The 16,462-nt window shown below is 38.8% G+C and overlaps 2 protein-coding genes and 2 pseudogenes across 2 annotated transcripts; 1 reads left to right on the top strand and 3 right to left on the bottom strand.

The window, feature by feature from the left end:
- Positions 1-40: 40 nt before the first annotated feature.
- Positions 41-2,134, bottom strand: LOC137939348 (ADP-ribosylation factor GTPase-activating protein AGD5-like; annotated as a pseudogene).
- A 631-nt stretch (positions 2,135-2,765) lies between these two features.
- Positions 2,766-7,444, top strand: LOC137938834 (protein FAR1-RELATED SEQUENCE 6-like). Its single transcript, XM_068783896.1, has 6 exons — positions 2,766-2,864; positions 3,681-5,869; positions 6,000-6,120; positions 6,209-6,419; positions 6,503-6,620; positions 6,844-7,444. The coding sequence occupies exon 2, from the start codon at positions 3,684-3,686 to the stop codon at positions 5,832-5,834; it is 2,151 nt and encodes a 716-aa protein (XP_068639997.1). The 5' UTR covers positions 2,766-2,864; positions 3,681-3,683; the 3' UTR covers positions 5,835-5,869; positions 6,000-6,120; positions 6,209-6,419; positions 6,503-6,620; positions 6,844-7,444.
- Positions 7,445-8,038: 594 nt separating this feature from the next.
- On the bottom strand, positions 8,039-9,629 carry LOC137939349 (pentatricopeptide repeat-containing protein At4g13650-like; annotated as a pseudogene).
- Positions 9,630-10,157: 528 nt separating this feature from the next.
- LOC137938793 (dihydroorotate dehydrogenase (quinone), mitochondrial) lies at positions 10,158-16,131 on the bottom strand. Its single transcript, XM_068783831.1, has 12 exons — positions 15,994-16,131; positions 14,625-15,785; positions 13,917-14,002; positions 13,420-13,743; positions 13,086-13,338; positions 12,569-12,649; positions 12,340-12,447; positions 12,223-12,252; positions 11,972-12,109; positions 11,195-11,232; positions 11,012-11,111; positions 10,158-10,549 (listed from the first exon to the last, which is right to left on the bottom strand). The coding sequence occupies exons 2-12, from the start codon at positions 14,760-14,762 to the stop codon at positions 10,475-10,477; spliced, it is 1,371 nt and encodes a 456-aa protein (XP_068639932.1). The 5' UTR covers positions 14,763-15,785; positions 15,994-16,131; the 3' UTR covers positions 10,158-10,474.
- Positions 16,132-16,462: the final 331 nt, after the last annotated feature.

Here is a 16,462-nt window from a genome sequence, read left to right on the forward strand (position 1 = left end):
GTGTCCCACTTCTAGTATTTCAAAGATATCAGTAGCTAAATCAGCAGAAGCTGTAGACTTCTTTTCTACCCTTTGTGGACAAGTCCCAGGAGGTAAAAGAGCGGGCACCTTTGCAGTTGACCCCTGGAAGGTACAGAAAATTTCAACAAACAGAACATTCGAAATTCTTCTCTAGAAAGCAGGCAATCAAACGGGAATTTCAAGTCTTCAAGTACAATCCATCAACTTCACCTGAGGGGGTTTCGAGGGAGATGTTCCTGCACTGGCTACCACTCGTGTTTGCGGAGAGGGTAACTCAACGTTAAGAGAGGGTTTACCAGCCTTCTTGGATCCACTATTGTCATATCTATCATTGGAGATTTCTTTAACAGGTGTTTTTTTTTGCTCTCCTCCTGGTCTAGAGGATGGTGGTAGTGTTTTCTTTGATACCCACCTCTTGTCTTCATATCTATTGAGGAATGAGCATAGTTGAAGATGAGGCATAATTCTAGCTTAAAAGCTTTTGGGCACATATGATAGACATGAAATGATCTGTTCAGAGTTTTGAAAACCATACTTTGCACGAATGAAGCCTTCGGTTGATCCATGTCTGTCATATTTGGGAGGCAATCCTGCTTCCCAATACCTGTTGGACTTCACGTTACCCATAGCTACAAGAAAGCTACACTATTCAAGATTTGATTATATCAAATTATTTTACTTAGTAAAAATACTGGGGAAAAAGATACAAGCAACTGCTTACATTGCATGAAAGCAACCTGTTCTGGGAGCCATGTATCTAATGTAGCAGACCGAACCTAATCAGCACAAAAATCACATTCATGAAACCTATAGATCAATTAAGAGAACTTTTGTCTTATAAGAATCCAGAAACTCTTGCAGCCATACTGAAAACAACTGAATGAATCATATAAATGTATAGACAACTAGTACCTTTGATATGTGTACTCCTAGGCTTCGATGTATTCCTGAACATTGTATGCAAATAAAGATCCCAAGATTCACACTTGCCCACCTTGGCCCCCTGCAGAAAAAACAGTATTACTTGTTACCTTACTTTGTAAACTAACAGAATGTGAGAAAGCTATATATTGTCAGTAAGGTATAAGGAGTCGATATAAAATCACTTACTTGCTTTTGCAATCTGCACATTCCCGATCCTGAGGTAGCTTAAGAAGACCCTCCAGTATCCTCCTGTATCTGACACAAAATCAAATACCATGATACGCGACTTGAGCAGCCTACGAATTACAATCCCATGAATAAAAAATAAAAAGCTTAACTCACATTAACTTATACTTGAGGAGATATGTTGATTATGAATCTGAATATAGCAGAGTTGTTTAAGAGCTCAAAATAAAATGACAAAGGAAGCATAAAAAATTAAATATTTCTAAACTGGCTGATTTGAGCGCCTACCAGTAACAAGGAAAAGAAAACTACTTATATTTGTGTATTTCTAAGACCATTTGTTGAAAACTTCCTTCTTGGTTGAAAGGAGAAGCCAGGTACATTTTGTACACCTGACCAACTTCATTTGCAGGAAATTCACAGTGCAGCACACATTTGATAAAAGATTTCGGTTTGCTCTGGTAGCATATCCATCGTCCTCCTCAGGAAAGAAGGACACTTACGCCAATTGAAACAAGTTTTTTCTTTTCCTTTTTAATTTTCTTTAGAAGTTTCGGAACAAGTAGTGAAGATGCACGATCAGACAAAATATTAGAACTCATGGAAGCAATTGCGAAGATTTAAATCCAAACAAAATCGTTAGTAACTAACTGAAATCACATTACGGTATTAATTCAGACTAAAGATCTAATCAAGCAGAAGGAAGAACAGTATTTGTTGCAAAATGAAATTGCTGAACTATTTCGACGCAACAAACATCCTTGTACAAGAAACAGGAAAATTAATTAACAATGCTTGTGATTGATGAAACTGCCATTATTAATAGCCATTCTGATACTCTTTATGTAATGAGTGGGATAAATCTTTTCTGCAATCAATATGTGAATTAGTTGCATTTTAAATATATAAATCTAAGAAAACGAAACGGTAATTACCGGACGGACAACCATACCTTTGTGTGTTTGGCATTAAGCTCCTTAGTAATAGACGCCTTCTCGTTCATGCTTGCTTTCTTTGCTTTCTGGCACATACGTATATATTGCGTGAGGAAAAAGAAATGCTACCATGCGCTAATAACAACCAGAGAGATAGAATGCAAGAGCAGCCAATCAGTCTCTCTTCCTCTTCTTCTTCTTGCTTTTCAACGGAGAAGAGACCAGCCAGAGAGAGGGAAAGAGAGCAGAAATAGGAGAAGCTTCGGCGAGGGAACGAGAGAGAAATTGAATCCGTGAAAATCGCGCTACAATCCCGCGCGAACTAACCAACGCTCGTCTCTTTCCACCTGAATTCACAGACCTGACTTGGCCCAAGTGAGTTCTAGGTCGGGTTGTTTGAGTCAGGTAATTTTTCTGAGTTCAAAGTTGCCCACATTTTTCTGAGTCAGGTAATAAATTATAGTGTGCACATTTTGTTACTTTTAACAAGACATCTTAGGGAGACGAAGGGTAAATTTGTAATTACAGATATAAGGGGGCTGGATGAAATATCGGAATCTTTTAGCCGGTAAGTTTAATTAAATGATTAAATTCCTTGGAAAGAAATCATCAATAATTGTCCACGCCAACTCAACCAGATGGAAACCTCTCGCGTCATCTTTGGTGAGCTCTCATAATCTAAAGTAGGTCTCACGGCGAGACTGTCTGTCTCTGTTTCCAAGCAAAATCTGGCCGGACCTTGTGGTTCTTCCCGGCGGACGGCGAGAAAGAGCTCGTCGTCGTCACATTTGGTTTCAGGTACTAACTTTCTCCTCGCCAGGATATTTTTTTCTCATGCCAATTTTTATGGTTTATGTAATAATTGTAATAGAATTTTTTTATGACCAGGAAATTCTCTTATCCCTTATCACATTTTGGGTCTTTTCCGGCTTTTAAAGGGGATGGTTTTCTTCTTGTTATACTGGTGTTGCTCGTATTAGTAAATGTCCTGTTCATTGCTGAAAGTTACGAAATTTAAGTTATTTTGGAGGAACTCTGTGATTGGACTTGATTATTAGTTTGTTTCCTTCGAAGTCGTGCTCTTTTATTTCGGAAGAATCCAGTTACAGGAAACTCTTTGTCATTTTTATCCTTTTCTAATTGTTTCTGTGGGCGTTTCTTTTACTGGTAGATTCCAAACTTTATGTGTGTGTGTGACAATGGCTTATGTTGTTGTTATTAATGACTCCGAACCATTCAGGGGTGAAGAGACCATTGATGTTTGGATGCTTATGGAACTAATAAGTTGTGCTCATTCTTGCTGGGCTATCTTATGAATCAGTCTGTTACAGAAATAAAAGCCTTTTTTTTTTGTTGTTGTTGTTGCTTTACTAGCTGCCATAATGTGAGACTCTGTTACTCCTGTGGGATAAGTAGTTGTAATGTAAAGTCAAAATGTTCACACTCTATGATTGCTTCTGCAAACCTGTGCCTAGCTTTTCTGTCAACTATGTGATTGCAGTCGGAAGGTTTGGTTTTTAGCTTACTTTCTTTTGCTCTTTGTTTTTTTATTTTCTCTAATCACTGTCCACTGTAATTGCTTAACTCTAAATGCATCTTGCTTATATTTTTTAGGAGATGGCAGATCATTCCCTCATGGAGGGGCCTTCAGATGAAGAGATAGAACTAGCTCCTGACATGGATGAACCATATATTGATGCATCTGGTCATGATTTGGATGACAGGGATGACAAAATAATGGACAGACAAGAGAAAATACCTCGGATGGGAATGGTTTTCAAATCCTACGAAGAAGTTCGTGGTTTTTATGACCATTATGCTCGACATACAGGTTTTGGTACAAAGACGAAAAGGTCTTGGTATAATGAAGATGGACAACTACTAAAATCAGTACTTGCATGTCGTAAGGAGGGTAGGGCGCCTGATGCACCAACATACAGATCAAGACCGACAGCAAAAACGAATTGTCAGGCCAATATTAAAGTGGAATTGATGCCTGATAACTTGTTGCATCTAGTTGAAATTAATCTTGAACACAATCATGCAGTTAGTCCTTCAAAGGCCCGTTTCTTCAGATCCAATAAAAAATTGGTTAATGGACTCAAAAGACGTCTTGATACTAACTTCTCAGGGATACAGTTGAACAAACCATACCAGATGCAGGTTGCACAAGTAGGACAACCTGAATATTTGCCATTTGATGAAAAACAGTATATAAATTATAGCAACAATCCGTCATTTTTGAAGCTGGGGAAGGGAGACATGCAAGCTCTTCAGCAATATTTTTTCCACATGCAAATTAAAAATGCAAATTTCTTTTACTTACTTGATCTTGATGAGGAAGGGCATTGGAGAAATGTTTTTTGGTCTGACACCAATTTCAGGATAGCATATCAGTACTTTGGTGATGTTATTTTATTTGATACTACCTACTTGAGAAATAAATATGATGTTCCTTTTGTCTCTTTCATTGGAGTCAATCACCATGGTCAATCAGTGTTACTGGGTGGTGGTTTGCTTTCAAGTGAAACTATTGAGACTTACATTTGGTTATTTAAGGTGTGGCTGGCTTGTGTGTATGGACGCCCTCCAAATGCGATCATCACTGACCAGTGTAAGGCTATTCAAGCAGCAGTTTCTGAGGTTTTTCCTACTGCACGGTATCGAATTTGCCTATGGAATTTAATGAAACGGTTTCCTGACAAATTAGGAGGATTGCCAGAGTATAAGGCATTCAAACGTCGATTTAAAAAATTAATATATGACTCTTTAAGAGTTGATGAGTTTGAAGAAGATTGGAGAAACATGATTCTGGAATATGGGTTGCAAACTGATGAATGGCTTATGTCACTGTATGAAGATCGGCTCTGTTGGGCCCCAGTTTTTGTGAAAGAGACATTTTGGGCTGGAATGTCTTCAACTCAGCGCAATGAGCATGTGGGTGCTTTTTTTGATGGATATGTACATCCAAAGACTTCCTTGCAGCAATTTCTTAGTAAGTATGAGTTGGTTTTACGAAGCAAATCTGAAAAGGAAGCCCAAGCAGATTTTGACTCATTTGATAGGAGCCCACCATTGATATCTAAACTTTACATAGAGGAGCAACTATCAAAGTTGTATACAATTGACATGTTTAAGAAGTTTCAAGATGAGTTAAAGGCCTTAATATATTGCCGTGCTTCACTAGTTACGGTCAATGGGCCCATCTCTACATTTGAAGTCAAAGAACGTGTTTATATGAAAGATGGTAAAAAGATGGATTTGAAAGTTTATGAAGTCTTGTATAATGCAGAGAAAGAAGAGGTGCGGTGCATTTGCCACTCATTTGAATGTAGAGGTATTCTATGTAGACATGCTGTGTCTGTGCTTAACTTCCAAGATGTAGATGAGATTCCATCTCTCTATGTCCTTGATCGTTGGAGAAAGGACTATAAGCAACTGCATGCAATGACTTGTTACACTAAAAGTAGAGAAGTTAATAGCCCGACGGAGCGTTATGATAACTTGTACATGCATTGCATTGAGCTTGCTGAAATAGGGGCAGGAAGCAAGGATAAATACAAGCTTGCAATGAATTTAGTAAGAGAGCTGAAAGGAAAGCTGCTTGTGGATGATTACACGCGTGAAGAAGGACGACCTACGGCTGTGCCTAGTCAAATAAATGCAAGAGAATGTAATGGAAACCCATCACTAGGACATCCCAGTGCCATTGGAAATACTATCAATGGTGACAAAAATGTGGGCAGCGGAATCATGAGATTTCTGTGATGGTTGATCCTTAGCAGGTGGTGCAGATTGATCAGGTACACATAAAATTTTGGAGTCTTTGATGGATAAAGTTACCAAAAATAGAAAAAAGGCCTCTCATTTATAAGTGAGTTGTCAAATTAATCTTTATTTTGTTACTTATTATGTATTTCCCCTATGTTGTAGCAACTGATCTATCGAACAACTCTGATGGTTGGCGAACAAAATGTTTTGCTTGCTTCCAGTTGACCCAACTGTGCCAAATCTTGACATTGAGACTAGGGTGCTAGAGAACAATAATGAAATGGTTTAGTATCTACTTAAACATAATGCTCATAATTGTATCAAGTGTTTATATGTATGATATTTTTCTAATCATGGATTCATAACCTCAGGAGCAAGGAGATGAGATTAATTTGTCAGGCGGTTCTAATTGTGGGTATGATCTTTTTCTAATCATGGATTCATAACCTCAGGAGCAAGGAGATGAGATTAATTTGTCAGGTGGTTCTAATTGTGGAATACAAGGATCTTGATATCTTCCCAGCTAGGTGCTATTATGCGGCACTGGTGAATAATCCTCATTTTGATCTCGTCCAGCAAAAGGTGTGCTTGTGTTTACTTAATCATATGATCAACATAGTTGTCTTATACTTTTAATCTGCTAATAGGTGATTTGTATGCTACAGTCTTGGGTGAGGCATGCAGATGTTTAGATTTGTCATCTAGATATTGGACTGCAGTCGAAGTAGAAGATCATTACTGTCCAAATCTTGTGGTACAAAGCCTGGTTTCAACCTCGACTTAGTAAGTTTTCTAAGACAACTCTTTTTCTTGTTCTGCCCTTCGATAGTTCTGAATCATTTCCTTGTTTATAATATGGTCAAAAAGAAGGATGGCAAGTTGATGCAAACTTGTGGTCACACAATAATCTTTCGATGCCATCAAGCTTGTGGCTAGATAGTGAGTGCCTAAGCTTATTATCACGAGGTAGTCAGAATGTTTGTTATTTTGTTGTTTGTGCTTGCAGTAGTCTGGTAGTCTGGTTCTGGTGGGTCATAAGTGGTCCTAGTCTTCAACCAGAGAAGATTTGTCATATATCCTGTGAATAAGAGGAAGAAAAACTTCCAAGTCAGCTAAGCCAGTTAAATGCCTGGAGAGTGCAACTAGCATGTCTTGATCCTGAAAAGCTGGCAATGCTGATCTTCGAGGGCTCTATCTTCCTCCCTCTGATACTACGTAAGCAGTACATAACCCTTCAAAGCAGAGGAGGCCTTTACAACAACTCATCCACCCATCCACTGTGAAATCATGACACATACATCTGAGTATGTAAGAACATACTAGGAAGTGGGTATCACTCAGTTGCTGTAGATCAAGGTGGGCATGTTCTCAACTTTCAAGCAGGAGAGTAGCAGACCTTCTCCCCCAGGATAGCAGTAGAATACAAACTCAAGTGGTTCAATATTGGTCAGACATTGTTTTTATTTAATTTTTTGTTTCTTTTCTGGCCCTTTTCCTTGCCAAATATTTAGTATTGTCTTTTGTCACTTGAACCAGTTTGGTGCAAATCTTTTTCAAAAGAATTGTAAAATAGAACTTCCGTTGATCAATCAAGAAATAATCAGAGTACTGTCTACTTACAGATGTTGTCAAGTTGCATATTTTAAACCTCCAGTAAAGAAAGTCATTTTTATATAATTTCTCATAAATCATTATTAAGCAATAATAATGTGATTTTTCAGATTTCAATCAACCTACAGTGGATGAAAGGTTGCATTTTGAGATTAAAAAGAAAACTGCCATTGATTTATATGAGCATTACTAAACCTGTTCAAGTGAAAAGGATAACCAACAAAGCAGTATTAATAGGTTTTGATATTTGATATACAATCTTCAAAATAAAAGATTTTTGCCAGTCTCCTCAATAGAGTAGTATCTTGAGCTTAGTTCTAAATGTCATGATAGTTTAAAGGGAAAGGCCATTTCATCAGTTCATAGTATATTTGACAATGTCTCTCTCCAGAAAGGCGAAATCTAGAGTGTAAGATGGCATAAACAGAAATTTTGTATTATTAAGGGCTCCTATGAATAGTGTGTGAAGGAATTTCCCTGAATTCATGTTCAAGAATGCAATGGTCTGACCCATTACTACATCTCAATCCAACTGTATCCGGCTTCCTTCCTTATCACCTAATCTTTCATCATATTCCTCACTTGTTCCACATCTTCCCATTGATCTTGTTCAGAAAGAATGTTCGCTGGGTCCCACTGAAGTAAATTTTTGGCAGCAAGTTTTGCTAAATCCCAATTTAATTACAAATGAATGGATGCGTTTATTAAGACCAAACGCAGTGAGTCTTGAACAAACATTTAGAACACTACCCAATATAAATTCATCAGGTTTCTCACCAGCTTCTATTGGGCACTTGAGAAATACAAGAGCTTCATAATTTTGTCCTTGCTGCAAAAATGCCGAAATCATGGAACTCCATGATGCCACATCTCTACCATTCAAGGTGTGAAAAATCTCCAGAAGATCATCAATTTTTTCAAATGTGGCATATGTATTGATCAATGAGCTGCCCACAAAGCAGTTTGAATCTAAACCAGATTTAATTACAGTAACATGGATTTGCCTAGCAGTCTCTGCATATTCAGCCTTACAGCAAGCTCCCAAAATGCTCGAGTACATAAATCCATTTGCATCAACACCAGTTTCTTTTAAATTATAGAAGAGCTTAAAGGCATCCAAGCTACAGTTATCCAAGTTATACCCAGAAAGCATCTCGTTCCAAGATACCATGGGTCTAACTGGGAGACTTTCAAATATGTATCTTGCATACTCCATCTCACAACAACCAGAGAACATACTAATGAGTGAATGTGCAACAGTTGCATTCCTGGTAAATCCAAGAAGACAAGCAAGGCAATAGAAGAAAGATTGCTTACAGCACCACACGTTCTAAATAATATTTGAGAAAGTAACCTGGTTTGGCAACGGTCCTGTTGATAACATTTCAGAGAATAAACCCACGATTTCTCCCAAGTGTTCATCGTGAGCGAACCCAGTTATAACAGTATTCCAAGTTTCAATATCTCTGTGTTTTAACTTATGAAATATATCCTGAAGTACATATTCATGAGAGCATTCATCACTGAAGGTATGAAGTCCATCTCACATTGGATAACCAAACCATGAACCTGCAGACCAAATTTCAGATTCCCAGTAATAACTGAGGGTCCCTTGAGAGCACGTACAAACGTGAATTGATCAAATATTGACCCTTGGCCATGCATTTTACCTACAAGCCTGATGGCCTCATGGCTATAACCATTATCAACCTAGCCCCCAATCATAGCACTCCAACAAGCAGGATCAGATCAGACAAACACTCAAATACATGCTCTGCCGCCCCTACTTCCCCACAGTTTACGTACATATGTAGCAGTGAACTAGCCACAAAGTTATTCACATCAATCCGATCTTGTAAGAAATACCATGAAGGCAAGAACGAAGTTTGAAAGCCCCTAGCTTCGAACACGCCTGTAAGACACTACCTATAGTGAACTCATTCGGTCGAAACCTAGATGCCATCATCTGCACATAAATCTCTAAACCGTTTTCGAGATAACCGAAGTCACTGTTAGGCATTTCACAGAAGAGCTTGAGCGCGTCCGCCAGGAGCTCACTTCTCGAGTACATCACCAGCAGATTATTTTGAGAAACTGTATCATTGTCGAATCCAAGCTTGACGATCTGTTCATGGATTTGAGTCCCAAAAAGGGTGAGTTTTCTCTCGAGGAGAGAGTGAGGGCAGCTGCCGCGGCAGACTGAGCCTCCTCATCACTTCCCCTAGACAGGTTTAAGAACTGTGACGCCAGCGACCCGGGTTCGATCCCGACAACGGCGGTAGGCATTTTTGTCCAAATAGTGAAAATTACTATTTAAAAAAAAATCTAAGAATTAACTTATACATAAGCTCATAAAAAAATACAAAATTTTCTTTTTCTTATCACTGCGCCATGACCGTGAGTTTCTGCAAGGGGGTTATGACCCAACACTACCTATCCAGACAGGTTAGTAGGAAAAATAAACTGCATTTCAAGGTATCCCACTCCCACGCCTCTGTACTCGTTAGTCGTTCCCTCTTTCTTCTGTAAGAACTCCGAAACAGAATAAGATGTTGATAATTTTCATGCAGGAAAAGCTTTCCATATTAAAGATTACTTTTCCTGAATTATGAGCAAATTCTTAGTATCATTTAGAAGTTAAAATCTGAACCAGCATAGGTATGTTTTATTTCAGTTTGAAAGCAAGACCAAATGCAGACGCACATAACAACACAAAAACGAGCCTCTGCTCTTTTCAACTTCCAAAAGGGTTAAAAGATTACACTTCCATGCATATGTTCCAGGTAAAGAATCGAAAAACAAAAAAATAACTGCTTATATGTTCCAATTAGAAGTCTACCCGTCAAAACAAAACAATTGATTAAAGCAGCTCTTGGATTTCTTTTTTTATGTTCTCACCCCCGACTTTATGAAGCCAGACGCGGGGACGTTCAGTAACTCAACAAACTGCAACTTTGCCGTGTCTCTGGAACCAACTCTTTGGAGAACTTAGACGCACAAGGGTCATGTAACTCAAGCACAAAAAACTATCTGCAGTCTATGCCGACAGCTTCATGAACAGACTTGAAACCATCTCTTTCCAAACATTTTGCCAACTCAGCCTGCGGTGAAGCCATAAAAAAGAACCAAAACTTCCTCAATAAACTAAGAAAAATATCAAATATGCTCCCATGCATATATGACCTGAATAACAGGATCAACAAAGGGGAGGAATGGAGATTTAATGAAATCTTGTTAATGGGTCCTAACAGTGGTATGTTTGTTTCAATCTTTTTTGCAAATGAAAATGAGATAATAAGAAACTAAATGGTAAACTAGTGTACAATATGCTTGTACTGAAACATTTGACAACCCAAATGGATGCAATGGATTGGTGCAAATCTACTGAATCGCTGGGTACACAAGCAAATGTAGAAACTAGTATCAAGGAATATACATCCAGGTGCCCTACCTCCAAGAGTTCATTCAAGTCACTACAAATAAGGAGGTATAACATTACTCTTCTTTCGGTTATAATTTCCAATCTGAGACCTGCATAAGTGAGAGATTACAAAACTGCATACCTTTATCTGAGGAATAAGAGCAGGGCCGCCAAAAGCAAAGGCTGTATATAGCTGAACTAAGGTTGCACCTGACCGGATCTTTTTGTACACGTCCTCACCGCTGCATGTTGCAACAAATTTCATTGTGGGTTCAATATTAATGGTCAATCACAAAGTAAGGGCCATACTGTTAGTCAGTTGTACCTGCTAACCCCTCCACAGCCAATAAGAGGGATTTTCCCCTGATACAATAGAAAAATAGAATGACCTGTTAGTCAAGGTTGGCCAGCAATAGCAACCAGAAATGAAATAAGCCGTCAAAACACGCAGGGAGAAGTCAACCATGGGAAGTTAGTGGACACAGTGAAGTGAGGAATGGGTAAAACTGGTGCGCAAAACAAAATTTTGGTGGTCTATCTTTCTTCATATCTGCATATTATAGGAAGACATCTCGAAGTGGCATTAAAGTAATTACCTTCCCCACGTCAAAGAGGTGGCAATAGATATAATTTAAAGGTCTTCTCATAAGGAAGACACAAGAGTGTAATTATCTAAGATGATGTATGTTTACTTATGTCCTTTCTTTTTCAAAGCTTGTAACCTTAAGGGCATTATAGTCAACTATAAATAGAGGTTTAAGGCATGAAGTAGATCATTAAGTCTCTCCTCTTCTCTATCAAATTCGTCCTTAGAATTGTCTCATCCCCCAAGCCCTCTTTCTCCATTTCTTTAGCCAAATTCTCTCTTCCTTTCCTCTTCTCCTTTCTTTTCCTCCTTCCTTCCCTCTTCTCCTTCTTTCTCTCTACCTTGGTCGAGGACCTTGTCATGGGATCCTAAATTCAACATATATTAACTAAAGAGTCTGTTTTATTTCTAGCCATTTATAAAATCAAAGTTGTTCTTCTCATTCAACTACTTTAACCACCTCAACTACCACTCATGATGTAACAAAGACAGAGCTGATAATCAACATTCACATACCCTCGTGAGAATATACATTTCCCTGAGAATTTTGGTGGATAGATCAAAAAGAGGCTTCCCACTTAAGCCACCAGCTTCTTGAGCCAATGGATTCTTACTCACAGGATCCGGTCTTGAAATAGTAGTATTAGATATGACCTGAAGCAAAGTTTTTGAAAGAATTAATCAAGTAATAAACTTCTATATAAAGCTACAAGGCTATCTAATTATCAAGAAGATTAAACCATAAACTTGTTGCAGGAAAGAGTTACCAGTCCATCCACATGAAGAGCCAGTGCAACCTAGCAAATAGAAGATAATTCTACATGAACACTCTCGTCAGAAAGAAAATCTTTTCTTGCACTAATCAGAATCAGAAACACACGTACTTGTGCAATATCTTCCAAGTCCTCTTTTGAAAGGTCGGGAGCAATTTTCACGAGTAAGGGAGGAGGACCCTCTTCACCCCACTGCATTTCATCTCGAGCTGCTCGTACCTAAAGTCAGTGACAAATTGCAAGGGTTTTGACATTTGCTTTTTCTTGTTTCCAAGAAGTAGAAAGCAATATCACCAAAAAAGAACATACAAACCAATGGAAAGGGAAATGTAGAACCCACCCTTTTAATAAGATCCCTCAGTTGATTCCTGCCTTGAAGTTTCCGCAACCCAGGAGTGTTTGGAGATGAAATGTTAATAACCTAAGCAGAAATGCACAGCAAAAACATTAATTTTTAACATCAAGTTATTGGAGGACTTTCTAGCATGAAGTCTTGACTTCAGTCACAACAGTGTGTTTGTAATCAGCATTCAAACCAAAAAAACAGAAGTACACAAAGTAGAAAAAAACCCCTGAGACACATGGTAAGGGGCCTAACTGGACTAGGTACCAATATGCAATATCAACAATCAAATAGAATATACTGATAAGATAGTTATAAATGTAGGCCCCTCAGTCAGAATCATAACTTTCATTGCCTCAAAGATATATATACCAGACAAGTGATAGCAATTATATAAGGTACTGTAATAATCTCCAGCAAGTTCCCAAACTACAATGATTCAAGTGCATAAGGATTTATTTAGAAGAGAACTGCCACTCTCAGAATAGCATCTAAAGAAAAGAGAACAACCCACCAAATAATCTGCATACTGAGATAAAGTATGAACTCCTTGAACATAATCACCAACAGCATCTTCACTTGTCCTATTCTTCCCAAGGTTAACTCCAAGAATGCCAGGACCTGCTTTTCCTCCCTGTTTTTCATCATCAGAGGAAGAGTGAGTACTTGACGTTTCATCCAGCTTCCTCTTACCATGCTGAGCTCCTAACCGCTTCGCAACAGCCACAATGCCTTCACTATTAAAACCGCATCGATTAATGATTGCCCTGCCAACATGATGGAAAATTTTTACAGCTTGTAGGCCAGAAACAGAACGTGCTCATACAGACACATGCAAACAAGCTTACCCCTCTTCCCGCAATCTGAATATACGAGGCTTTTGATTACCCTCCTGAGGAACAGGGGTTACTGACCCGACTTCTACAAAACCAAATCCTAGGCCAAGTAAACCTTCAACAGCTTCAGCATTTTTATCAAAACCAGCTGCAAGACCAATAGGATTTGAAAACTTTCTGCCCCATACTTCAAGACCCAATAGTGGTGGGTCTGGCCTATCCTCCCTTGGGACCCAGCCACGAGCTGCTGCAGATACAGCAAGCCTATGTGCAAATTCTGCATCTAGCAATGCGAAAAATGGGTTCAAATATGTTGTTGCTGAAAATAGCCACCCACTGCAACAGAAGGTTAAGAATATTAACGAAAATTTCATTAAAGAAACCCATTGCGGATTTTCCATAAATTGCAGCTAGCAGTAATAAAGGCAGTAAGAACGCAAAGATAAACCAGAAAAAAAAAACAACAAGTAGCCACCATAATTGTAAGATTCAGATTCAAGAAGACGTACGTTCTGGTTGCCCCATCTACAGTACTTACGTATGCTGCTCCTGCAATAGCAAGGCCTATTGTGCCTCCTGCAAGAAATAACCGTCCCTGCATTCACAAAACTAACAATGTATAAATAGAACAGGAAAAAGAATATTACAATTATAGCAAACCATAAAACTCTAGTCTTTGGGCAGAAAGTACCGTTAAAAACTTCTTTTTGGGGATAGAAAAATCCTAATGAGTGAAAACAGACGAAAACGATAGAAGGTCATACGTATATTCATTCATCTTAATACCTCAAACGATAACTTACACATATTCACCTAGTTCTAAGCTTCTAAACTTCCAGACTGCAAAACAACAGTTACCTTAAATGAGAATATTGCAATAACTTCTTCGTGAATTGATTACTTTAATGAAATCTAAAACACCAAGAGCTTAGTAACAACATTCAGAAAAAGAAGAATGCACCAAGCTTACAGATACTGGATAAAAACACCCGCCTCCTCGGTATGACAACAACAAAAAACCCAACACGAAAATCCACCCGAAGACTTCAAATTCATATGATAAACGCCAAAAAACAAGACAACAAATTTGACACGAACCCCTGGCACATCCAACATTCAAGGAGCAAGAACGACAACCACACGGAAAACAAACTAGGGAAGCGAAAAACAACAACAAAGAAAGACGGGAATCAACACAAATAACGCAGAGTACGCACTCTTTTAGAAAAGTGTGGAATCGACGGACGCGCCCCAGCAGCAGCGGTAGTCGAGTGTCTCAAACCACTAGCAAGCCCGACCTTGAGTTTCCTCCGCAAGACATCTTTAACAACCTCCCTCGAAAACCTGGCCGCCATGAAAACACCACAACCCGAAACAAAACCAAAAAGCACGAGCTCCCCCCTAAAAATCCACTACACACCGCAGCTGCTGCTCCTTCAGAGCTTCAGAAGAAAACGAAGAAGAGAACGGTCTCCCAAAACAATGCAATCAGAAAACGAAGTTCAATTAAAGAGAATCAAATGATTTTTCAGAAGAAAAAGGGAAGCTTTTGCGCCTTGTCTCAGCTTTCGCGAGCACCAGCGTCGATTGATCGGAAAGAGAGGAAAGAAAGCAAGGAAAGGAGGGAAGGGAGGAGCGGTGGGAAAAAGGGCCATTTATTCGCGCCTCACAAGTGGGCGGTCTAAAAGCGTATCGGGCCTTTGTGACTATTCCGTTACATAAACGTAACAATCTACAGTATTTTCGATATTCGACTCAACGGCTCGGATTGGTTCCCCCATCTACACCTTTTTTTCTAAATTCATTCTCGCAACTGCAACGATTGCATTAACAAAGGAAGTTGTGGAGCTGACCCTGTATCTCATCGCAAAAAAAGATTTACAGAGAAGATGAGAACGAGAAATTTATTTTCCTCCCTTGAGAGCCGCCGCCAAAGCTCAGTTAAAACAGAGAGAGGATGCCGAAAGTTGCGCCTTACATGCCAACCCCTAACATGGCAGTAATGGCGTTTGCTCGGATACTCTAGATTCCTAATAGCTGCGTGAAAAGCTTCATATCTGTTTGGTAGTCTGTAACTACCTGAAGGATAGCATGAGAGCGAGAAGAGATCTCATTAACACTGGTAGTTTCAGATGCATAGCAGGATTAAAAAGAGATAGAAACTGGGCATCTGACTTTCATACCCATTGCAGGATTTGATTCCATTGTTAAACAATCTGATTGTGGGTTGAACGCAATCACCTTAACAAGAAAAAGGATTTCAACACCTGGTTGCATAGGTCACTTGTTACTCTGATTAGGCATATATGAGAAGCACAAATATGACTTCAATCTGTTGATTATGCTCTGTATTGGGTAAGACCTGCTGCTGCGATGCCCTGAAATACTCACAAAAATTATGTTTTCAAAACACAGAACAAACTAAAGTTTATGCATGAAAACAAAAGAGGAAATAGAATTAAAGGATACAAGATTTTGTATGGTCGATACTTTTTCAGTGGAAATGTCAGAGAAAAGACATTAGATGAAGAAGAATAAGAGAGAAAATGCAAAATAGAGAAATGCCAACAATAATATAAAGATCACCTTTTGCACAGAGAGCGTGGGCATTTTGGGCGAACTTGTGAATGCTGCTTTTTGGAATAAGAGGATTGAGCCATGGATGCGGAACTTCCCACAAGCCTTTCGATCTGAGCTTGACTTCGGAGTCTGGAGTGGTGGAAATCGCAGACAAAGGGAGAACTCGAGAGGACGAAGTTGAAGGCGAAGGGAAGAGGAAAAGGTGGGTTTGGTGGACAGGTTGTGCTAAGACTACACGTGGAGGTCCAAGGTTGAAATACGGTATTTTGACAAATAAGTTTGCGAGTTCGTTATTTCGTTAATTAAATGTTTTTAATCGGACATTTTATTAAATGCCGTTTTCCTAAATATTTTGGTAATTGACAAAAAATATCGTCAAGTTAACAAATATCCCTTTTCTGCCAACTTCAAATGAGTCCAAATTCAAAATATGAATGTAATATATTGAATATTTTGTACCCGCGAAATTTAAATA

Source organism: Aristolochia californica, unplaced genomic scaffold, assembly GCF_029961685.1.
Source record: "Aristolochia californica isolate CCGP_79_NKW_82.1479 unplaced genomic scaffold, dmAriCali1.0.hap1 SCAF_8, whole genome shotgun sequence".
Taxonomy (NCBI): domain Eukaryota; kingdom Viridiplantae; phylum Streptophyta; class Magnoliopsida; order Piperales; family Aristolochiaceae; genus Aristolochia; species Aristolochia californica.